A 24,665-nucleotide genomic window follows, 5' to 3' on the forward strand; every position below is an offset into this window, starting at 1 on the left:
TAAGGAGAGATTTTCTTTTCTGTGAAGTAGACCTGAGTGTCTGTAACTTGTGAGGTGGAAATGCAGCAACAGCTTCACTCATGCCAATAAGTAATAAAAACAATCTCAGGGTGCTTTGCTTCACAGGTGCTCCGAGGTACATAGTAAACTGGCAGTGATGCAGCATCTTCTACTAAAAAAAAAAAAAGTGGTTTAATGAAAGGTCTTTATATGATCGTCAAATGATGTTTGCAGTAAAATGAAAATATTACAATTAGCACATAGTTTGTGACCCATGTGCCACATTAGAGGTAATTAATAACACAGTGCTCGGAGTTGGGGTGTGCCCAGGCATCTACAGGCATCTATCTGTGCATATCAAGGACAGCTCTCTCCCCAGAGGACTCAAGTTTGATTACCCCTCCACATTGGAAGCCCTGGCGCTTCGAACGGAATAAAAATTGGTGGTAGTTAATATGAGTTTACTGCATACGTTTTCTGTTTTAAAAGTGTGTTTACTTAGGAATACGACAGTTCTTAAGATCTATTGGTGAAACAGCAAAAACACTGCTTTTAGTCTCTTTAAAAAAAAAAACCTTCATAAGATAGTTCAAATGTGCCTTCATCATCAGCATAGAGTCTTGAGTGCCCCAGAGGCACACAGTAGAGTCTGCATGTGGTATGGAGTCGGCGACTCTACCTCTACGGCTGGCTCGGGCCTGAACAGAGGTGCTGGAAAGGCAAAGGGTTGAACTTTCTTCTTCAAGATCTGTCCAATGCCCATGGAGGGGAACTTAGCACGGTGCTGTGGGCTGCTGGGCTCCTCATTGCTGCTGCCCCCGCTGCCTCCACTACTGCCCCCATTGCTTCCTCCACTACTAACCCCACTGCTGCCCCCACTGCTGTACCCACTGGTGCCTGACTCAGGTTTGCTGTGTCGCTCTGTGCTGGGGGGACTATTCTTGGGCTGGGGTTTTACAATGACCACTGGGACACTGGGGATGGTGGCCTTTTTGAGGTAGGAGCTATCTGGCTGGTGGAACGCAGAAACATGTCGTGGTGGTGAGAGAGCTCCATTGGTGAGCTTGTACCAGGGTGATGGTGGGTCATCTTTGCTAGGCTCTTTGCTTGCTGACGCCCAGGAATGTGCACCTAGAGACGAGGGAGGCCTTGCAGGCACGTCCACCGCTCTCGGGCCGTCTTTCTTAGGCGGCTGGGCTTCAAGATGCCTCCCTCCTTGAGATTTTTGTGGAAATATTGGGTGAATTTCTAGGTATTCTAAGGAGGAGGAGGCAATGCAGCCACCCTGTCGTGAGTAAGCGTCCTTCAGGCCGGTCATTGCTTTAAGAAGCCCTGAGAAAGAGAGAGACACTCTTAAATCTGGCTAAGCCCACAACAATGAGCAATACTTCTCAACCTAGGACAGAGAGTTATCCAAAATAAAATGACAGCTGGAATCAGTTGGACAATAAATATCCTATTATTCAGTTTCTTCAGACTTTAAGCCAACATCTAGTTCACTGAAAGGAAATTTTTGATGTTTTTCATAATGCTACTCGCATTCATAGTACTACTCACACCACATGTCTTGGGTGCTGTGGACGGACACCAAAAAGGCAGCTTTTAAGCTATTAAGTTGCTGTTGCCACTAGTCTCAAGCGCTCACCTGTTTTCTGTTTCTTTTCTTTGGTGGGACCTTTGCTCACAGCCAAATAGACTGGTGTCTGCTTTGGGGGAATGGTGATCTTCTCAATGTGTTTCCTCCACTGTGTTTGGAAAAGCTCACTCTTTTTCTCCTTTTCCATAGTGTACTGCTTTTCCTGGGAAGAAATAAAATATGGGTTTCGTTACAGGGTTCCATTCAGCAGATGGGCCATCTGATCCACTTGCCCATTTATAATGCATGTTCGGATGAAGGATAGAAAGTAAATCTTGACGAAACCTGATTATATCTGATTAGAAACCTGAAAATATCTGATTAGACCTGATCGGACATTGCTCCTGATAATGAACAGAAACTACTGAATAGTATTCTTGCGTTCATCAAAATGGTAAATTAAATGACAAACATCTCTAAACAGCTGATCAATTAGACCACGGAACAATCACACTCACCCGGTATTCTTTGGACAGTCTTTTCATTTTCTTGTTAAGGAGGAAGTAGACAGCAAGAGTATGACAGGCTCGGTTGGTGAGCACAGCACTGAGGACTTCGCTGTGCTTGTAACCCATTCGTTCAGTCATATGCAGAAGAACCGTGTGGTTGATTTCCTCAATATGGATCCTGTGCAAGGTAACATTAGATGATACGTGAGAACAGATTGGTCGACCCAGCTGTCTCTGGTATGTATGTATAAATAAATTAATAACACATACATATACATACACACACATTATATATATATATATATATATATATATATATATATATATATATATATATATATATATACACACACAACCCCGATTCCAAAAAAGTTGGGACAAAGAACAAATTGGAAATAAAAACGGAATGCAATGATGTGGAAGTTTCAAAATTCCATATTTTATTCAGAATAGAACATAGAGGACATATCAAATGTTTAAACTGAGAAAATGTATCATTTAAAGAGAAAAATTAGGTGATTTTAAATTTCATGACAACAACACATCTCAAAAAAGTTGGGACAAGGCCATGTTTACCACTGTGAGACATCCCCTTTTCTCTTTACAACAGTCTGTAAACGTCTGGGGACTGAGGAGACAAGTTGCTCAAGTTTAGGGATAGGAATGTTAACCCATTCTTGTCTAATGTAGGATTCTAGTTGCTCAACTGTCTTAGGTCTTTTTTGTCGTATCTTCCGTTTTATGATGTGCCAAATGTTTTCTATGGGTGAAAGATCTGGACTGCAGGCTGGCCAGTTCAGTACCCGGACCCTTCTTCTACACAGCCATGATGCTGTAATTGATGCAGTATGTGGTTTGGCATTGTCATGTTGGAAAATGCAAGGTCTTCCCTGAAAGAGACGTCGTCTGGATGGGAGCATATGTTGCTCTAGAACCTGGATATACCTTTCAGCATTGATGGTGTCTTTCCAGATGTGTAAGCTGCCCATGCCACATGCACTAATGCAACCCCATACCATCAGAGATGCAGGCTTCTGAACTGAGCGCCGATAACAACTTGGGTCGTCCTTCTCCTCTTTAGTCCAAATGACACGGCGTCCCTGATTTCCATAAAGGACTTCAAATTTTGATTCGTCTGACCACAGAACAGTTTTCCACTTTGCCACAGTCCATTTTAAATGAGCCTTGGCCCAGAGAAGACATCTGCGCTTCTGGATCATGTTTAGATACGGCTTCTTTGAACTATAGAGTTTTAGCTGGCAACGGCGGATGGCACGGTGAATTGTGTTCACAGATAATGTTCTCTGGAAATATTCCTGAACCCATTTTGTGATTTCCAATACAGAAGCATGCCTGTATGTGATGCAGTATCGTCTAAGGGCCCGAAGATCACGGGCACCCAGTATGGTTTTCCGGCCTCGACCCTTACACACAGAGATTCTTCCAGATTCTCTGAATCTTTTGATGATATTATGCACTGTAGATGATGATATGTTCAAACTCTTTGCAATTTTACACTGTCGAACTCCTTTCTGATATTGCTCCACTATTTGTCGGCGCAGAATTAGGGGGATTGGTGATCCTCTTCCCATCTTTACTTCTGAGAGCCGCTGCCACTCCAAGATGCTCTTTTTATACCCAGTCATGTTAATGACCTATTGCCAGTTGACCTAATGAGTTGCAATTTGGTCCTCCAGCTGTTCCTTTTTTGTACCTTTAACTTTTCCAGCCTCTTATTGCCCCTGTCCCAACTTTTTTGAGATGTGGTGCTGTCATGAAATTTCAAATGAGCCAATATTTGGCATGAAATTTCAAAATGTCTCACTTTTGACATTTGATATGTTGTCTATGTTCTATTGTGAATACAATATCAGTTTTTGAGATTTGTAAATTATTGCATTCTGTTTTTATTTACAATTTGTACTTTGTCCCAACTTTTTTGGAATCGGGGTTGTATATATATTGTAAATATGCACTCATTCTGAATTGATGCCTGCCACACATTCAAATAAGACTGAGGTAAGGGCATGTTTATCATGGTGTTACATCACCTTTTACAGTTTTAACAATCATTTTCACACGTGTGAAAAATAAAGGCTTCTTCTTCTTCTACACTTGCCTCAGTAACACATTCACCATATCCATACACTATGTGAGCTAAACTGAGAATACTTTTGCGTTGCTTTCATACAAAATGCATTCAGTGACAACTTCTTTCAAAATTCATAAATACCTCCCTCACCACCAGCAAAATTCTGTACAACAATTTTTGCAGACATTTAGAGACTCTGTTCAAAACGGTTAACTTTCAGTTCAAAAGCTAACAAAATTTAAATCACTTTAGATGGAAATATGCTTCATTTCAACAAATGAAACTACTGTAAAAGCATGAATTACTGTCAGATTATTCTGATGTTAGCTGAAAGTCAATTCAGTTTATTTGCAGCCTTGTTACCATCTGGACAAAAGTGATTATAGTATATTGCAGGTTTGCACATGTGAAATTCATAAAATTTTTACTCAAAATTCAGCAGATGGATAAGCTGTTTCAGCTAAAGACCTATCCAGAGATTTCTGTTTGTGCCCTGTTACCACATATATAAAAAAGGAGCCACCTTTGTAGTGCCATTTTCTTTCCTTATGTTGTAGTGCATGTGAGTAAAATGGATGCAGCAAGAGGCAGATGTCAACGCAGAAGAGCAGAACAGTTGTTTCTGATGAAATCAGAGCCACAATAATCGACCATGTGGTAAATCATGGTCTGTCCTTGAGGGATGCAGGTCGAAGGGTTCAACCGAACTCACCTATATCCACCGTGGTATCAATAGTGAAGGTTTTCAGACAAACCAACAGATACTATACAGTATAACGAATGAAGGCATCTGATTGATATGTATATAGTAGAAGTACTGTAATCTGACAGTGTCTTTGGCTCACTACTGTAGGACACAGCAGTTACTTGCCGCAGAGGGAAGGGGAAGAATATTTATGCATCAACAGGATGATGCAATAGTTGATGAACTGTATGAAAGACTTTGAGCAGAGATGCAGAATTTAAGTATTTGTGATTGTCCCATACAATGTGGCTTTTCATCACTCCCGCCAGGTCACAGAGTGGTTTACAGCTCATCCCAGGATGAGGTCATTATTCCTGCCACCATACTCTCCCTTCCTCAACCCCACTGAAGAATTTTTTTCTGCATAGAGATGGAAGTTTTATGACCACCGCCCACATGAACAGATGTCCCTTTTAGATGAAATGGCTGCTGGGTGTATGGACAGAACAGTAGAGGACATCCAGGACTGGATAAGGCACTCTAAGAGATTTCCTTCCCCCCTGTGTATGGCAAGAGAAAGCATTCGGTATGATATTGATAAATTTATGGCCAAATGCAGAGGACAGGATGGATTAGGCCAGACCAACAATACACTGAGACACTGATACATGTATACATTATATATGTATACAGTAAAAGCTTGCTAGTTGGCATTTTTGGTATTGAATGTAATGTATTTTCAGTAATTGATTGTGATTCATTTGTCTTTTACAGTATATTGCACATACAGCTGACTTTCATATTTATTTGGTATTACAGTACTGACTAAGAGGAGTCATACTTTTTTTTTTTTGCAATGCAACACAATGTAAAAATATAGGCTACAGCAACTCATATATGCATTTTGCAATGCTTCAAGTTGTTTGTGGGTTTTTTTCTTCGTTCATTGTACTTTGAGAGACAAAGTAGTCTTATGGAAGAGTATATGCTATAGTTATGGCAGTATGAGTCACTTTTGGGTTAAGTGTTTTGGTGGTTTTAGTGCATTTTGCACCAAAAGTTACCTGATGTGCTCGGGTGCATGTTTGTAAAGCACACTGAAGAATTTTGAAAAAGTAAACATGGTATTGAGACAAGAGTGAAAACGATTGTAAAAAAACTAACAATATTCAATAAACATTTGGGAACTGAGGAGACTAATTGTTGAAATTTTGAATGTGAAATCCTTTCCCATTCTTGCCTGATGTACAGTGTTAGTTGTTCAAAAGTCTGGGGTCACCATTGTCATATTTTGCACTTCATAATGCACCACACATTTTCAATGCGAGGCAGGTAGGCCAGTTTAGCACCTGCACTCTTCCGACAAAGCCATGCTGTTGTAATACATGCAGAATGCGGCTTGGCATTGCCTTGCTGGAATAAGCAGGGACATCCTGCTTAAAAAGACATTGTCCGGATGGCAACATATGTGGCTCCAAAACCTGTATGTACCATTCAGCATTAATGGTACCTTCACAAATGTGCAAGTTACCCATGCTATGAGCACCAACCCCCCCTGCTCCCAGACCATCACAAATGCTGGCTTTTGAATTTTATGTTGGTAACAATCTGGATGGTTCTTTTCCTCTTTAGCCCAGAGGCACAATGTTTTTGGACATGGACAATTTGAAACCTGGACCCGTCAGACAACACCACACTTCTCCACTTTGCGTCAGTCTGTCTCAGATGAGCATTTCTGGATGTTGTTGACTGGCTTTCACGTTGCATGGTAGATGCAGTGACAAACTGTATTTCCTGGCAACAGTTTTCCGAAGTGCTCCCAAGCCAATGTAGTAATAGCCTTTATACAGCCGTATCAGGTTTTAATGCAATGCTTCCTGAGGGATCAAAGGTCACAGGTGTTCAATTTTGGTTTTCAGCCTTGCCCCTTATGTACAGAGATTTCTCTCAATTCTTTGAAGCTTTTGATATTATGGATTGTTGATTGTGAAATCCCTGAATTCTTTGCAACTGTACATTGAGAAATGTTGTTCTTAATCTGTTGGACTATATTTGCCTATGTGTTTTTTTTCTTTTTTCACAAAGTGGTGAACCTCACCCAATCCTTGCTTGTGAATTTGACTGAGCATGCATCAAATTCAGAATGAATTTGATGAATACAAAAAAGTTAAAACAGTCTGAACAATAAATATCTCGTCTTTGTATTGTATTCAATTAGGTCAAAAAGGATTTGCAAATCATTGCATTCAGTTTTTATTTACGTTTTACACAGCATCCCAACTTTTTTGGAATCGGGGCTGTATTTTTTGCTTCTTTTACCTGTTTAAGTAAGGGATTCCAGTGTGTGGGTTGCCCAGCTGTAGCCATGAATCACCCATAACTTGGTGGATGTTCGGTCTTTTAGCAGGGTCTGGTTCCAAAAGGCTCTTCAGTAAACTAACTGCAGCTGTAGGCAAAAATAATTAACTGCATGTCTGAGTTTATTAAATTACATTTGATTCAATGATGGTCTTGACTGTTGTATTCTCTACTTCATTAAACCACAGACACTGAAATCAGCAAATCTATAGACCCTTTTCACGTGCCGTCACGACAAACGCGGCCGCCATTTTGGACATGTACTACCAGTAGTTTACCACAGCCAACATTGAGGAACGGCAGCAAAGAAAGTGTTTATTTTCAGCAAGACTTCCATCATGCCACTATATTGTTGTGCACCTGGATGTAGTAACCATCAACAAACAAGGCAAGGGTTATCATTTTATCGGATCCCGACGGAGAAGATGGATAGCCGCCATAAACAGGAAAGATTGGCAGCCCTCGGCATACCAACGCTTGTGTAGTGACCACTTTGTTGGAGGTAAGACGAATAAAATTAGCCAGAAAAGGCATTACATTGCTGTTAACATTCTGTGGCGGCGAGTGTGTAACCAAATAGGCTAAAATAACCCATTGTAACCTCTGTTCTTCTGTAGTAGCTATTAGCTAACGACATTAGCTAGCGTTGTGTTCCTTTGCTGTTGGTAGACTGTAGGACAGATCAGAGGCAGTGTCCTACAAACAGCGCTTAATTTGAGGGGGAGCAAGCCGGAGCGCGCTCCGGAACTTCGGGCGTTGGCTCCGACAGCTATTTACACTGGATCCGGTGATCCGACACCTCTTTTGACTATGTAAAAAAAAAAATTTAAATAAAAAAATGCAAGTTTATTTAGTGTTAATGTCTGATTTTGATATCTGTCTTGTTGGTGATTTCTCTCATGAAACGACATCCACAAAATATCTGCAGATGAACTTAATTTGCAGTGTTATTACAAAACATGCCCAGAAGCGCAGCGCCGCGCCCCCCTCCCCCCTTCTTTTTTTCCGCACCGGAGCCGTTCAACCTCTGCGCTCCGGGACCTCCCACTTTACAAATTAAGCACTGCGCTACAAATAAGTGTTCAAAACAAGAGGAACATGTATTTGTCTCTTAAATCCAGGCCGTTCCCTGTAATCTGTCACAACGGTTGGAGAAAGTAATGGCAAATAGTGAGTGCACAAACCGTAGAAGGTAAACTGTACACAGTGCCAGGGCAGTGTGATGGTATGTCTACTTTTAGATTGTGTTAGCTTATCAATGAACACACTCGTCACTCGACGAGTTTCACGTCTTTACGACGGATACTTAAATGTGTGTTAGGTATTATTGTTGCAGTCTAAGCAGTCATTGTAGCAGCTAGATGAGTGAGAACCGAAAGGGTCTGTGCCATAAACCGTTATTTCTGTACGGCGTTGCTAATGTGTCGTTACTGTTGTTATTTCTCCCTCTGCTCGCCCTGTAAATGCCCTACGTCACTGGATAGTGAAGGTATTTTCTGCATCTCGCTCCTTTTTCTTGTATGTTCTCCGTTTGTCGCCTTCCTCGCATTCAAACCAATTCGAGCCGAAGTCCGCTACATGTCCAAAATGGTGGTCGCGTTTACAAAGGTCACGTGACTGAAAAGGGTCTATAGCTGACCTTCAGTGAACCAATCATTAGAACTCTAGACAGAGATCACATATAGAGAACAATGTATTCCAGTCTCTTAGTACAATACAACACCTCTCTCATAACCAGGATAAAACAATGCTGTCCCAACTCTATGTGGTAAGATCCAATTAACCCAGTACATTCCACCTTGTGTGTTACATAAGACTGATGAGACGACCCATTTACGTCCATGATAATATCTGTTACATAAGCAGGATCACCTTATTTCAGTACTGTGCATTATAGCGTATGGCCTACTCCTTTAACATAGCAGGTGACCAAAAAAAAAAAAAAAAAAAAATGGTGGCTCTGTTATTCTGTGGAGATTATTCTGCTGGCAAGGTTTTTGTCCATATAGGGGACTAACAGTTACTGCAAATCAGTTAAAGCTTAGTGATTGATTGATCACCTTTATTTTATGATGAAACACTTCTATCCTAAGGGACGTACTTGAGGGTTCAATAAATGATTTCATGTGTACAAAAATGATGTAAATCTTGGACCAGTGTCAGACAGTGCTTTTCACTACAATCAAGATAACGGAGGGAATATCTTTGGAAGAATAGTGTTCATCCATCTAGTTCGGAGACACAACACTTTACTAAGATAATATATAGACTTTACAGTAATGAATATTCTGTAATGTTTAATTTCTCTATAGATAAAATTGTTTCTATGTCAATATCGATGTTCTGTTCTGAAACTGTTCAAATTGTTGAACACCTCACATGCTGTTTTAGTTCATTTCTTGGGGCATTTCCTATTTGATGTAAACCAACTCTTCTGATAAAGGACTTTTGTCCAGCATAAAAATTGATGGACACTAAGTACACTACCATTCAAAAGTTTGGGGTCACTTTGAAATGTCCTTATTTTTGAAAGAAAAGCACTGTTCTTTTCAATGAAGATCACTTTAAACTAATCAGAAATCCACTCTATACATTGCTAATGTGGTAAATGACTATTCTAGCTGCAAATGTCTGGTTTTTGGTGCAATATCTCCATAGGTGTATAGAGGCCCAATTCCAGCAACTATCACTCCAGTGTTCTAATGGTACAATGTGTTTGCTCATTGCCTCAGAAGGCTAATGGATGATTAGAAAACCCTTGTACAATCATGTTAGCACAGCTGAAAACAGTTTAGCTCTTTAGAGAAGCTATAAAACTGACCTTCCTTTGAGCAGATTGAGTTTCTGGAGCATCACATTTGTGGGGTCGATTAAATGCTCAAAATGGCCAGAAAAATGTCTTGACTATATTTTCTATTCATTTTACAACTTATGGTGGTAAATAAAAAAGTGTGACTTTTCATGGAAAACACAAAATTGTCTGGGTGACCCCAAACTTTTGAACGGTAGTGTACGCTAAGGAAGTGTTGATTTCAGTGTGTACTACATGGTAATTGCAAGTTTATTTGTACCTGAGGAGAGTGAAGGAGGCAGAGGGTTCATATCCTTGTCCACCATTCTCTGGTGCAATGCTTTGAGGTTGAAAGGCTCCACCGTGAAAGGAAGGGTGCCAGTGAGCATGGCATACATGTTGACTCCACTGCATTAGAACAGAGGAAAAAAAAAAAGAAAAAAAAAGTGCAGGTTATAAGAATAGCCTGCTGAGTAAACATTACCTCTTATGTTCTGTTTTATATATGGCGGCACGGTGGTGTAGTGGTTAGCGCTGTCGCCTCACAGCAAGAAGGTCCTGGGTTCGAGCCCTGGGGCCGGCAAGGGCCTTTCTGTGCGGAGTTTGCATGTTCTCCCCGTGTCCGCGTGGGTTTCCTCCGGGTGCTCCGGTTTCCCCCACAGTCCAAAGACATGCAGGTTAGGTTAACTGGTGACTCTAAATTGACCGTAGGTGTGAGTGTGAGTGTGAATGGTTGTCTGTGTCTATGTGTCAGCCCTGTGATGACCTGGCGACTTGTCCAGGGTGTACCCCGCCTTTCGCCCATAGTCAGCTGGGATAGGCTCCAGCTCGCCTGCGACCCTGTAGAAGGATAAAGCGGCTAGAGATAATGAGATGAGATATATATAAGTGTCATGATACGGAACTATCTTTATTTTCCACACTTTATGGGTTTGGAACAAGTGCTCCAATTAATGCGTTAACAATTTTTCCAAAATTACATCTGTCAGTTTATATTCAGGCCATTTGTGTGAAATAGAACTGCTAAAACTGAATCACTTTTCTTGAATATGAAAAACATTTTAGTCCAGTGGCGGAACAACTGCACACAAGGACCCGGGGCAAAACACCAATCAGGCCCCCCCATGGCGAAATTGCAAACAAACAAATAGGCTTGCGGCATATAGGCCTACTCAGGCTATATCTAACAAAAAGCAGTTTAAGAACGTAGCCTTTGGACCTAGCCATGGCGAAATTGCAAACAAACAGAAGGCTTGCGGCATATAATCAGGCTATATTACAACAGAACTTGCTCAAAGTTTTTTTTTTTAATTATTTTATTTTTTTCATAGCCTGTATTTTCCATTCATTTTTTATGTTCCAAATAGACACTAAACAACAACAAAAAAATCCAGCAATCATGAATGATACACCCTCATTGTGTAAGCACGTCTTCAACTACAAAGCCGACATGGAAACCTGCGTTCGTCATTAAAAAGGCATTCGACGCGCCTTGCGCTCCGCAAAGTCGTAGACTATTTGAGGGATGTTAAGCGCTCTTGCTCGCTCATTCTCAATCGATAAAATGGCCAATCCACAGAGTCTCTCTTGACCCATTGCGCTCCTGAGATAATTTTTTATCAATTTTAATTTGGAGAAAGAGCGCTCTGCTGTCGCAACTGAGACGGGGAAAGTGAGAAAAAGCAAGAAGGCCGCGCACACCTCACTAAATGTAGAAGTTACTGCTGGATGATCTACTACCAGCAACCTGGCCAAGCTAAGCACAGATGTGTGTCTCACTATCTGCTCCTTGAAACAAGCCCTAAATGACACTAGTTGACCAGGAAAGCTGGAGTCAATATCCCGACTATAGTGATCACACAGTCGACAGGCCACTTCGTATAGCTCCTCGTCCTTGGCATGCTGGAGCGTATTTGGATGAATAGCCTCAAACAAATGAGCAGTCCGATTTAAACTGACAAACCTTTGTGACAGCTGCTGAATGATTACATCAAGGCATGCATAGAACACATTCACCCAAAAATAACATTCTACATCGGAAAGCCGACTGTATTCGCTAAGGTGATCAAAGTGGCGCTTCACTTTTTTCAACCTGCTGGCTACAAATTGCGTTTGACTGCCCCATTTCACAGCCAGTGCCAGAGTGGAAGCCTTTGCCTCATCAAACTGCTCCCTGTACTCCTGTAGAGTTCGTACAGCATTCTGCAATAATGCAGACGCTTTGAGGAGATCAGTGGTCTTCTCCTGCAGTAACTTTGAGATGGCATTAGTGCACTCCAAAATCTTTGTCTGAAGGCTGATTAAAAACATGAACTGAAATTTAGTAATGGCCTTTTTAAGTGCATCTGCCTCATCTCGTTCATTCGTTTTCTCGCTTGTAAGTGAGAGCTTTAATGACGTCTCCATATCTGTACTTTAACGCAACAAGCACACAGTAGTGGGAGGACCAGCGGGTTGGGCAGAGGCGTTTCAAGGTCTTGTTGTATGTCGTCAGACGGATGAGGACGTTAGGCAGCCTTTAGATCCTACCCATCATGCATTGCAGTTTTTTTTTGCAAATTTCTCAAACGAAGAACAATTAAATACAAAAGGAACAGCTTAGTTTAGCTTGAAAACATTACAATTTATTATATTTTAAAGTTTGTTTAGGGATTTCACAGGGTTTTTTTAATTTTATTTTTTTAACCATGATAAGAATGTGTATCAAAAATTATATATATAGGTCAACTAGTCTGTAATCATGTGAAAACTTGTAGGTTTCAAGGAATTTCCAATGAAATTGCATAAGGCACATTTATTAGGAGGGTCTGAATGTCAAAGGGTGGGGCCCTGTATGGCTAGGGGCAATGGCCCCAGGCCCAGGGGCAATGGCCCCGCCCGCCCCCTTTAGCTCCGCCCCGTTTTAGTCCCCGTCACATTATCTCCTTTCCAGTTTTACATCTAGCTACACACACAGAATTATAAATCCTGATGACAGGTGGGTCTTTCCACAAGATTGCTATAACGGAGATGAAGGTGTATCTAGTATTGTAAAACCTGTATTTGCATTTGCAGGACTGTAAAATCAAGAGAAGACTTGGCTCAGTGTGTGAAATAAATTGAAATCATGTGGTGCAGGCTACGTGAACTCACATTGACCAGACGTCTACTTTGGGCCCGTACTTCTTCCTTGAGAGCAGCTCAGGGGCGGCATAGGCTGGGCTGCCACACTGTGTGCTAAAAGGGTCAGAATATCCCAGGATTCCTGCACAGTTGCTAAGTCCAAAATCTGGGTTAATGAAACAAAGGGCAAGGGAAGAAATTTGAACAAACTGAACGTTGCTTAAAGTGCATATCACGGATAGAGCAAGATCAATGTAATTCTCCTATTTTATATTAAACTTTGGTCAAATATCTGTCACATTTTGCATTTTGTGTAATTTTTTTTACGTTGCGCAATACCAGAAAAATTCAGTTGAAATCAAGCCATCTGAGGTGAATTGGTCCGCCTCTGAAAAAACTTGCCATTTGGATTTCCCGGCAAACATTGATTTTCGTGACGTCGTGTGCGGGACGCCTCCCTCTGAATCCTACGTCAGCGCTGGTTTGTTTATGAGAAAACGACCTGGTGGTTTTCTGCAAATTTCTTCAACGTTATCGCGTAATTATTAAAATGGTTAACAAATGTATCGTAGGAGGGTGTAGCAACACCAATCTTGATGGGATTAGTACTCATCGTTTTCCAAAAGACCGGACAATGAGAGAGAAATGGGAGCACTTGGTCTACACGGGCTGTGCACTGAAACTGTGCAAGCTTGCGCAGCCTGCTGGCGCTTCCGCAGGTAACGTCACGAATCTGGCCCCAGACTCCCTTGGGATTTTTCCAGATGCGTTTTGTTATTTTATTTTTTTCTGCCGTAGACAGATGGCCTTGTGCAAAATTACCCTTCTGGATGAGTGTGTAAAGGGACATTCTTTCATATATAAAAAAAACCAAACAAAACGAAATTGGTCCAGGATATGCACTTTAAGCTTACAGACTATGCTGCTTATGTTAGTGACATATCCAAAAAAAAAAAAGAAAAAAAGAGAGTTATCTGGGCTTTTTTTTGGGGGGGGGGGGGGGGGGGGGATAGCTGTCTAACACCAAGCCTACCTGTCACACTCAGCTGTTAACTAGCAACTCTGTATGCTGAGGCAGGCTTTCGCAGAGTCCTCACCACATGCCAAAGAAGACCATTTTAATTATGCTACAAGTTTAGATTAGAACTGGGCTAATGTTGCATTGTAAAAAGTCCTGTCTTGGAAACTGGGTTTTGTTAAGAATAATACTATCAAAATCACATGCAATGGAAAACAGTATTTAACAAAAGATTTGAGAGTGCCTATACTCACTTACCTATAAGCTTTATGTTGTCTTGCTCATCGAGCAAAAGGTTTTCAATCTTTAGGTCTCTGTAGGAAGGAAGAAAAACAACAGTATTACTTCAAATAGTTATCTTGAGTCAATGCGACAATCTAAGCTACAGAGAAGCCAACAAAGTTAATTAGCACATCGAGCATTTATACCAGGGGTCACCAAACTTTTTTCTCTGGGGGCCACATTGTCGTTCCTGACTGTGATGGGGGCCGGGGTCAGGTCAGCTATATCACATAGAATTGTATAACCCAGACAAATATGACCACCAGCAGGCCTCATTGTGTAGTAGAGATTACTAGCCTGGCACGGCCATCCACACTACTATATCCATACTACTATATCAACACTTGATTCCTGGCACATATTTGTTTATCTTTACTAGTGGTTTGCAAAAGTAGTAATCGAGTCTTCACACTTTGTTTTAATTTGAAATACCACTGATATTCCATTTATTTATTTTCTAATAAAAATAATATCAAAGCTGTCAAGGTAAGAAACATCTGCCTAGTCGAGGTGATTGACACTGGCAAAGGTGAGTGGAAAATTATAAATTGTAGGTAAGCCTGTTGTAATATTAATAATAATTGTATGCAGCACTTAATAAAGGTCAAATAAATAGGCCTATAAAATAAATACATTTTAAAAAACAGTGAAATTATAATAATATGAGCAATAGATCAATAGATCACAGCAGTTGTGCTACGTGTCCTGCACGTCATTACTCTCATCCATGGCCAAAGCAAAAAACTCGAATTCTGATGCTCTCTCATTCAGCTGGTCATACACGTTGTCCCCCAAATCTTCGGTTCGCCTGGTCATGGTAGGTGCGGAGAGACTCACCGCATTGAGCGCATCCTTCTTGTCGGGACACACCTCCTCGGCCACAGCAAGCATGCATACTTTAACAAAGTCCCCATCAGTAAACGGCTTTCCATGGGTAGCTAGTAGGTGGGCTACCTTATAGCTAGCTCGGACAGCAGCCTGGTTGATCTGGGTTTGGCGAAGGAATACATTCTGTTGTGCAGCCAGTCCACATTTCATCCTCCGAATCCTGTCTTCTCTTGTTTGCCCTCGCAAACTAGCATACTCTTTGTGGCATAGTTCGAATTACGTGGGAGCCAATGGGAGCTGAGCTCCCATTCCCTCAGGCTCCCATGAAAGAAGCAAACTTAATTTTCTGTGGAAGTCTCTCAAATACGTCATATATCACCATAATAAGCTTGAATAGCCTATATCACCATATAAATATAAATGAAATGAGTTTTATTTCCGATCACCATGCAGCCATAACTTTGTATTGAACGTGTTATTAAACCGCAACATGTACGGCTGTACTTCACCACCACACCACTATGCGCGCAAACTGAAATTTGCAGCCTGCGAAATCGAATGTGAAGTTAAGTCCGAAGAAGACTTGTCCTCTATCTCACAACGATCTTCCTTTGTTTAAATATATATATATATATATATATATATATATGCAACACCGCGTGTGTGTGTGTGTGTGTGCGTGCGTGCATGCGCGCGCCTGTGTGTGAAAGCTGTGCACTGCAGTGCGCAAAAGTGCGCTGGTCCAGGAGAGCGAGTATGCATTGCTTTTTTTTTTTTTAAATAGAGACCCCCATAGGGTCAAATTTATAATTCGAACCCTGCTTTGTGGCGGGTTTCATAGTGACGACGCAGATTATATTCTCTGAAAACCGGCACACTTTCTTTACATACAAGACAAACTGCACGGTCCTTACACTGAACGAAAAAATAATCGGTGGTCCACTGTTCTTTAAAAACTCTGCACTCTCTGTCAGCTTTTCGCTGACCGCTAGCCATTTTGCTGTCCTGAACACTGACAGTTCTCTGCGCGTGCGCTGCCTGTCACTGCTTGATCGCGAGCATATGACGAAAATTCGGAAAATATGAATAGTTCATTTTATAACTAAATATCAATTTTAATTGATAAAATCAACAAAATACAAGATGCAGACATGTTATTATTTGCCAAAAAGCAATTTAAAAAAATAGGCCATGACCACTTTTGGGGATATGCCTCATAGGGCCGGTTCAAGTGATGGGGGGCAGAGGGGCTGGGGGGCCGGTCAAAGGGGGGTGGCGGGCCGGATCTGGCCCGCGGGCCGTAGTTTGGTGACCCCTGATTTATACCATCCATACTTTTCACAACAGAAGCCACGCAAGGTGATTTCTGATCCTACTGTGCTTTTCTGGTCGACTCTAAATCTCGTAAAATCAGTGCATCACCAAAAACCAACTCCCTGAAAATATTCTGAGTATTTATTTCTCCACAGTACCATACAGAAGTGGCAATGAACTTGAGTTGAAGGTGCTTGAGCTATGATAGAGTAAATCATACTAATTTTAAAAAAAATCACACATTCTGCAGGTTGTGACATTTGTCTCTCACCTGTGTACTACCCCAGCCCTATGCAGGTGCTCCACAGCCATGACTAGCTGGCGGACGTATTTCTGTGCCTCCCTCTCATCGAGTCGCTTTTTCTCGTAGATGTGGTTCATTAGGTTTCCTCCTGGGCAGAGCTCCATCACTAGATAGTAACTGTTTTCAGTCTCCAGGATGTCTAGTAGTTGTGTGATGTTGGGGTGGCGAATCATCTGCTGGATCTGACCCTCTCTGCGCAGGTTTTTGGTAACATACGAGTCCTTCTTGGCCTTTCTTTTGTCGATCACTTTCACTGCCACCTAAAAAAAAAAAAAACAGACAGAGAAGACCTAGACCTTTAAAACAACTGAATGTCTGAAGAATAACAGGTTTATATTATTTATTTACCAAAAAACTAGAGCAAAAACCACCACAAAGACCTTTAACCTTGTGGAGAATTCAAAGAATCTATGAATATGCATTTAAAAAAAATAAAAAATAAAAAAAACTGCTTGTACCATCAGATTCTAGTTACCACGTAATTGTTCTTCAAAAATTTAAATATTTTAGTATAATGTATGCATCCAGCCAACAGTATACAAGACGTGATCAGATTCTCATTATACCGGTATATAAACTGTGCGTTACACCCACAGTCTAATGGTCACTGAAGCCTGTAGAGAAGGAGGTAGTGGGGGAGGGTTCTGGACAAATGACTAGCATAATAGCCAAGTTCCCGAGCCTTATACACCATGTACACCCAAAGCCTGGGACCCCAAATGACTTGTTAATGCCATCCATTTGTCACAACAGACATCACAAACCACTAATGATGAATAAACACCCAAGCTAGCAGAATGGTGACAAATGTATTAATGGCGGTCTACACTATCAACACTCTTAGGTTCTACATAATGCCTCGATCACAACTGGCCGTACGTGCTCCTATGGCCGGTCTACGTGCAAAAAACGCAAGAAATGCACGGAGGGCGCGCGTGTGATGTGCTGATTTTCGAGCCGTAGACTGGCCACAGAGGTTCTTTGTCATGTCAAACAAACTCTACGGTCACTTACGTTTTTTTCAGGTTGCAAGACAAACTTATGGCCAACGTGCGCCTTTCTCCACGAACAAAAAAAAAAAAAAGGCAGCGATTTGGGAAACGCCAAAAATCGCACGGCCAACAAATCGTACGTCCGGTTGTGACCTAGGCTTAATAGATGCCCTTGCATTAATAATAGCTCAACCCTTTGGGGAGGATGAGCTTCTAACTTAACATCCAAATTCTTTATGACGGGAAACCTGTTTGGACTCAAACAACAGTATCTGAAATAAACCTTTAAAAAAAAAAAAAAAAATCATATTAGAAATAGTCTACATGGATATTTTATTATGGAATTTCATAGTACACCCGTTTCTGCTAGAGTAGCAATTATTTAAATAGAAGTACAGATTAATTGTTAATTATGAACAATTGAGGTTATTTTCATGACATTAAGTGTTTTTCTTTATTATCTTAGCCGTATTTCCGAGGTCAATATTTAAATTATGTTCTGAGAATGTAAAACAGTGAAGAGCCTGGGGGATATCTGTTCCACTGCTGATCAAAGTGCTCATCTCTGTATTTGCAAATGAAGAGGATTCAGAAGGTGGCTTGCAATACCAGGGCAAATCAGAGAATAAAGAATCCTGTGAGCAAGCAGGTCATACATGACCAATTGAGCAAGTAATTACACCAATTAGACCAACAGAAGGGCTAGAGAGATGAAAGAAAGACCTTAAAAGCGTTCCTGCGACAGATCCAAAACAGTCAACGAAATGCAAATGTACAACACTTGCACTTGATCCATCCCCAATAATCAGCTCAGTCTCGCCAAATTGGGCTGTCGGGGGTTGATGGTAAGAAGGGGGGCGCAGAGCTTAAGGCTAACATGCTTATCTTCTCCACAGACAAAGGATGAAAATGGGTTATACATGATGAAAACACACGAGAGAAGCATGTGCTATGTTCCCAGCGCCCCACCCAGGCCCCCCGATGATGTCATCCAAGTAAGGGCGAATGAGAAGGGAGAACAAGGCACGCTCACTCCTGGTTGAGATTTCTGGGGTTTGCATCATCAATGATACAGACGTTTTTTGTCCCCACAGCAACAGTAAAAGGCGAATTTGGAAGGCTGGACGAATCCTTAACATAGCGTGTAGGATTCTGAGGTCACTTTAACAAAAGGCAAACAGTAGGAGATAGCCATACATCTTCCTCATCTTCATTGAAAGAATATTATATTATGAAAATACTATTGCATTATTCTCAAAAAGCTTGCAACAAATTTCTTTTTAATACCCATTATTTCTATCATCACCCATGTCAATTCTAAAATACCTCTGAAGTTCATTGTGAAAGTTGGCTAATACTCGAGTCACACTGAACTTGCTGAAGCAACAAAATATGACTTCAAAGCTTTGATTGCTTTCTGGGTTAATCTAAGATTAATTCAGACACCTCAATCTCAATAAGTCTAGTCGAGTGCCTTCATTACCCAATACTACATCCAGCAGGTGCTTGTGTGCTTAACTGCAGGTTCCCGTGCACTCCTGAGGTGGATTGTAATTAAGGTGCAACCAGAGAAAATCTCTCCCTTTTTTTTTTTTTTAGAATGCGAATCCAAATTGCATGCCAAGCTGAGTGCTCATGAGTAATGAGGAAGCCTGGTGACTTTCAGAAAGAGACGCATATGTAGTATAAGAAGATATTAAATGGAAAGCTTGGCTGCACCTCTGCTATTAAGTAGTATTAGGAACTGTTAGTGCTAATTTGTGAGGGGGTCAAAACATTAAAACACACAAATTTAGACATCTGACGTGCACTCAGCTACAGATTACTGACAGTTTTTCTAGATCAACAGTTCATATTTCAGCTTACAACAAGCACATAACACACAACAATGCAGCTCTGTGTATAAAAAAAAAAAATATTACACACATACATATATATACACACACACACACACACATTATGTATGTGTATACATGTGTATGTATAAATAAAATATACATACGTGTGTATATAACATACACATTTATGTATAACACCCACAACTTGTAACGTAGCACCAATAACCTGTTTGTCGTTATATTTGCACTACTTCACCACTACTACCTCTGCCATCTCTCATCGATGCAATTACGTGCAATTAATATAGGCCCTAAACTATTTTTATGCATACATATATACATATTATATATATACACACACACACACTTTATATATATATATATATATATATATATATATATATATATATATATATATATATATGTGTGTGTGTGTGTGTGTGTGTGTATATACAGAGTCTACCTGTAACGTGCAATTTTTCTATACTTTTTCATGGTAGATAATGCAAATAACCCTCTGTATTTAATCCTTTGTTTGTCTAATTTTTATTTCAGTTTTATTTGTTATCTGTTTGACATTTTCTTGCTACTGTAACACGTGAATTTCCCCGATGTGGGATGAATAAAGTGAATCTAATCTAATCTAATACATACACGTGTATACATACATAATGTGTGTAATAAATAAATATATATATATATATATATATATATATATATATATATATATATATATATATATATAAAAATTAATTAATTAATTAGTGTGTGTGTCTATATATATATATATATATATATATATATATATATAAATAAATAAGTGTGTGTGTGTGTCATATATTTTATATATATATATATATATATATATATATATATATATATATATATATATATAAACACATTATGTATGTATATATACACATCATGTATGTATGTATGTATGTATCACAAAATTTTAAGCCATTTTCAAACGATATTTGAACTATTTTAATGTGGATTAAAGTGAACTGTATGAAATCAGTAACAGTGAAGTCACCTTCTCTCCGGTGAGCGCGTGCAGCCCCTCGCGCACTTTTGCGAACGAGCCCTCTCCCAGCTTCCTGCCGATGAGGTAATTTCCGACTCTCTTGGTGTGGTAAAAGTTCCGAAGGATATCTCCCGACGGACCGGCCGACAAAGACGGCGGTGGGATGTTTTCCGTGCCGATGGAAGCCGAGGTTTTCAGCTCAAACAGTCGGTCCATATTCATGTCAGTTCCAGCTTCGGGCATCTTGGCGCCTTCGTGTGAAATTCAGCTTTCGGTGTAACGGATTAATCAATCAATCTGGGTCGAGTGTGTGGCGTTATAAAGACGCTTCTCGCTTTAAATGCGCTAAACTCGGCTCAGCCTTGTCTGAGCGGGACATCTGAAACAGGAACTCTCGGATAATCAAACACTACTTTTGGTTCAGGAGGAGCGCTACCTAATAACACCATCCCCAGCACCAAATTACACAAACCGCTCACTGGATCCCTTCCGGTACCGCACTCAGCCCGCTGCACTGCTCACCGCCTCACGCGCTCGTTTAAGTGATTTTCCCGGTCCAGGGAGGGGGCGTTTCCTATTTGCTCCAGACTGGTTTTTCAGTCGCTGGGTTGAAATCTTATCCAATCCGAAGCCGCGGCACGATGAGCTCAGACTCCGCCTCGTCTAGTTGTAAATAAGCCCCGCCCCTCGCCGGTGCACGCCGAGACAACAAAGAACACGTTTTGAAGCCTGATGGACTGTTTATCACATTTAGGCTACCTGGTGATAGTTAATCACACAGTGCAGGCATTTAATTCACGGTCAGAAACGTATTATTAACTTAAATCAAATTCATGAAAAAATTCCCAATATACTGGAGTTGTAACAGTGTTATCAAGACTTTAGTACAACAGGCATCTGTCTCTGTCACGGAGCAGACACAATAAGAAAAGTCATGCGAATTGGTTTATAATCTGTAACAAGAATAATTTACAGTTAGGTTGCTAAATGTAAAGTAATATTGACACTGAAAAACATAGCTATTCTTTAAAGTTATGGATGTCTTTTGTATTCACTTTGCTTTAAAGACTTTATGCAGAGTTCTTATTTAAAAAAAAGCTGGATTCATAAATATAAAAATTGATATCAAGATCATTTCGAAAGTCCTCATAAGTCTTACTCGGAAAGTGTTTTGCATTGAGTGTAGTAATACCTAGTGAAATGAGGTGAGGTCATTGTTAACACAGTAAACATTACCACGTGCTCATAACAGTCTGGAATTTCTCACAAAACAATGGGAAAATAAGATCACTGGGACATCTAGTGGTGGAAACAGGTAGTGCAGCCACCCTCTTCTAGAACGTGTTTCAGGAGTTTCGGTTCCTAAAAAGTTTTCTCAGACTGAGCAGAGGTGGACAAAGTACCCAACTTCATTACTTGAGTCAAAGTACAGATCCCACTGATTAAATATTTTCTCTGATACAAGTGAAAGTTGGACAGTCAAATTTTTACTGAAGTTAAAGTACTGAAGTACTTGCTTTTAAAAATACTTAAGTATTAAAAGTACATTTTCTGTCAACGCGTCGTTGTATTATTATTGCCACAACGCTTACAAAACCTAATGCCTTTACCAAACACAGAAATGTGAATTCACAAAATGAACGCATGCTGTGCCATCATGGTGGTTTAATGTTTAGCTAGCTAGTCAGTGAAACCCCACCTGACATGCTAGCAAACTCTTTTCAAACTCGAAATCATATTGGGTAGCTAACACTACTAGAAAAGAAAGATTTCTACATTCTGTTTGTTTGGTAAGATTATGCTAAAACATATTTCTGAAAGCACTTCAAATAAGTTAACATTATTCATGTTAGCGTACGCGTAACTCCGTTTTTACATACTAACTTACAGTGTCCAAGTTAACTAGCTAGGTGTTAACATTAGCTGTGGACAAGGCGATGGCAACTTGGCAGGCAAATCCATAGAAAGTTATTTGACTAACCAGACTGCATCAGTACTGCAATGTTATTGCTAGCTCTAAAAGCACAAACAACTTCACTGCAAGCTTTCTCTTGGAGTAAAGCATTTACATACCTCAATATGCTTCCACAGGTCGGACGGTGAGTTTTTGGAGGCCGTGATGTGGTTCATTTTTGGCAAACAAAGCAAACATTTAAAATGAAACAAATCTTTAATCCTTTCAGAAAACTTCACCATGGGTTCTAGGTATGGACGTGGGTGCGTGTATTCCACAGAAGAACTGCCTCCTTCCATTCTGCCATCAACTGATCGTGTTCAAATAATGCTGCGGAGAAATCATTGAACTTGATTTTATACAGTCTATGGACATGATGTGACCCTAGTGATTACTGATAGACTGTAAAACCAATCACGTTTTAGAAAGAAAAGAAGAAGAAACCTTTTATTTGGTCACATGCACACTTCAAGCACAGTGAAATTCATCCTCTGCATTTAACCCATCTGAAGCAGTGAACACACGCACACACTCAGAGCAGTGGGCAGCAACACCAGAGCGCCCGGGGAGCAGTCGGGGTCAGGTACCTTGCTCAAGGGCACCTCAGCCCAAGGCCACCCCACGTAAACCTAACTGTATGTCTTTGGATTGTGGGGGAAACTGGAGCATCCGGAGGAAACCCATGCAGACACGGGGAGAACATGCAAACTCCACACAGAAAGGCCCTCACCAGCCACTGGGTTCGAACCTGGAACCTTCTTGCTGTGAGGCGACCGTGCTAACACTACACCACCGTGCCGCCCATAACGAGTAACGAGGACTTTGATAGAAATGTAGTGGAGTGAAAAGTATGATATTTGTCTTTCAAATGTTGTGAAGTTAAAGTCGTAAGTTTCCAAAAAAAAAAATACTCAAGTAAAGTACAGATACTCAAAAAGTGTACTTAAGTACAGTACTCAAGTAAATGTACTTCATTACTGTCCACCTCTGAGACTGGGTAAATCATAATACTTTCTGCTCTGGAAAAAAAAGAAACATTTCATTGTTATTTTTATTTGTCTTTTTGTCATGTTTTTTCATTTTCATTTGTGCTTTTCAGATATTGTAATTAAGCACTGATAGTGTAAGGTTGCATCTGGTCTCAGTTAGCAAAATAATTCTGGCCCAAATTTGGGCAAATCTGACTTGTAGAAGTGGCACAGATACTGCAAAGAATCACTGCCCAAAATTGGCCCAAAGTGTATTCACAAAAAAAAAAAGGTCTCATGCCACAGAAATGCCAACATCAGGCCAAACTTAACCCACAACTTAACCTGCGCTCAAGACAGAATAATGCCTTCATTGACAATAATGCCAGATCTAGTGTAGGCTTGGTTTATGTCCAATTCAGTTTGATTTAAATTAGTTACATCCAAATTGATCCACTTTCAGTGTTTTACCAGCATCAAGAACAGAATTTCCCAAAAATAAATATACAAATTTAAATAAAAGCATCATGACAGAAAGGGGCAGAGGTGGACAGTAACGAAGTACATTTACTTGAGTACTGTACTTAAGTACACTTTTTGAGTATCTGTACTTTACTTGAGTATTAATTTTGTTGGAAACTTATGACTTTAACTTCACTACATTTGAAAGACAAATATCGTACTTTTTACTCCACTACATTTCTATCAAGGTCCTTGTTACTCGTTACTATGAAGCAGCTTTGAAAGCGGATGTTTTTTTCTTTTCTTTTCTAAAACATGATTGGTTTTTTCGCAGGTGACACTAAGACAGCTGATCAGTAATCACTAGGGTCACATCACATCTATAGACTGTATAAAATCAAGCGTGATGTAGTGGTGGTGTAGTGGTTAGCACTGTTGCCTCACAGCAAGAAGGTCTGGGTTCGAGCCCAGCGGCCGTCGAGGACCTTTCTGTGCGGAGTTTGCATGTTCTCCCCGTGTCCGCGTGGGTTTCCTCCTGGTGCTCCGGTTTCCCCCACAGTCCAAA

The 24,665-nt window shown here is 40.5% G+C and overlaps 1 protein-coding gene across 1 annotated transcript; it reads right to left on the reverse strand.

The window, feature by feature from the left end:
- Positions 1 to 221: 221 nt before the first annotated feature.
- Positions 222 to 21,212, reverse strand: hunk (hormonally up-regulated Neu-associated kinase). The gene is made up of 9 exons (XM_060909681.1): positions 20,726 to 21,212; positions 16,827 to 17,119; positions 14,390 to 14,445; positions 13,144 to 13,279; positions 10,292 to 10,419; positions 7,182 to 7,308; positions 2,095 to 2,263; positions 1,646 to 1,799; positions 222 to 1,332 (listed from the first exon to the last, which is right to left on the reverse strand). The coding sequence occupies exons 1-9, from the start codon at positions 20,957 to 20,959 to the stop codon at positions 608 to 610; spliced, it is 2,022 nt and encodes a 673-aa protein (XP_060765664.1). The 5' UTR covers positions 20,960 to 21,212; the 3' UTR covers positions 222 to 607.
- Between the last annotated feature and the right edge of the window lie 3,453 nt (positions 21,213 to 24,665).

The sequence above is a fragment of the Neoarius graeffei genome, chromosome 25 (genome assembly GCF_027579695.1).
Source record: "Neoarius graeffei isolate fNeoGra1 chromosome 25, fNeoGra1.pri, whole genome shotgun sequence".
In the NCBI taxonomy this organism is placed as follows: Eukaryota; Metazoa; Chordata; class Actinopteri; order Siluriformes; family Ariidae; genus Neoarius; species Neoarius graeffei.

What these genes read in the sequence shown, in the direction of transcription:
- hunk (XM_060909681.1), bottom strand. Translation starts at nt 20,959, where the DNA reads ATGCCCGAAGCTGGAACTGACATGAATATGGACCGACTGTTTGAGCTG. An exon ending in ACGCGCTCACCGGAGAGAAG is followed by an intron (nt 17,120 to 20,725) that starts GTGACTTCACTG and finishes TTTTTTTTTTAG; the next exon opens with GTGGCAGTGAAAGTGATCGA. An exon ending in AGACAACATAAAGCTTATAG is followed by an intron (nt 13,280 to 14,389) that starts GTAAGTGAGTAT and finishes TCATTAACCCAG; the next exon opens with ATTTTGGACTTAGCAACTGT.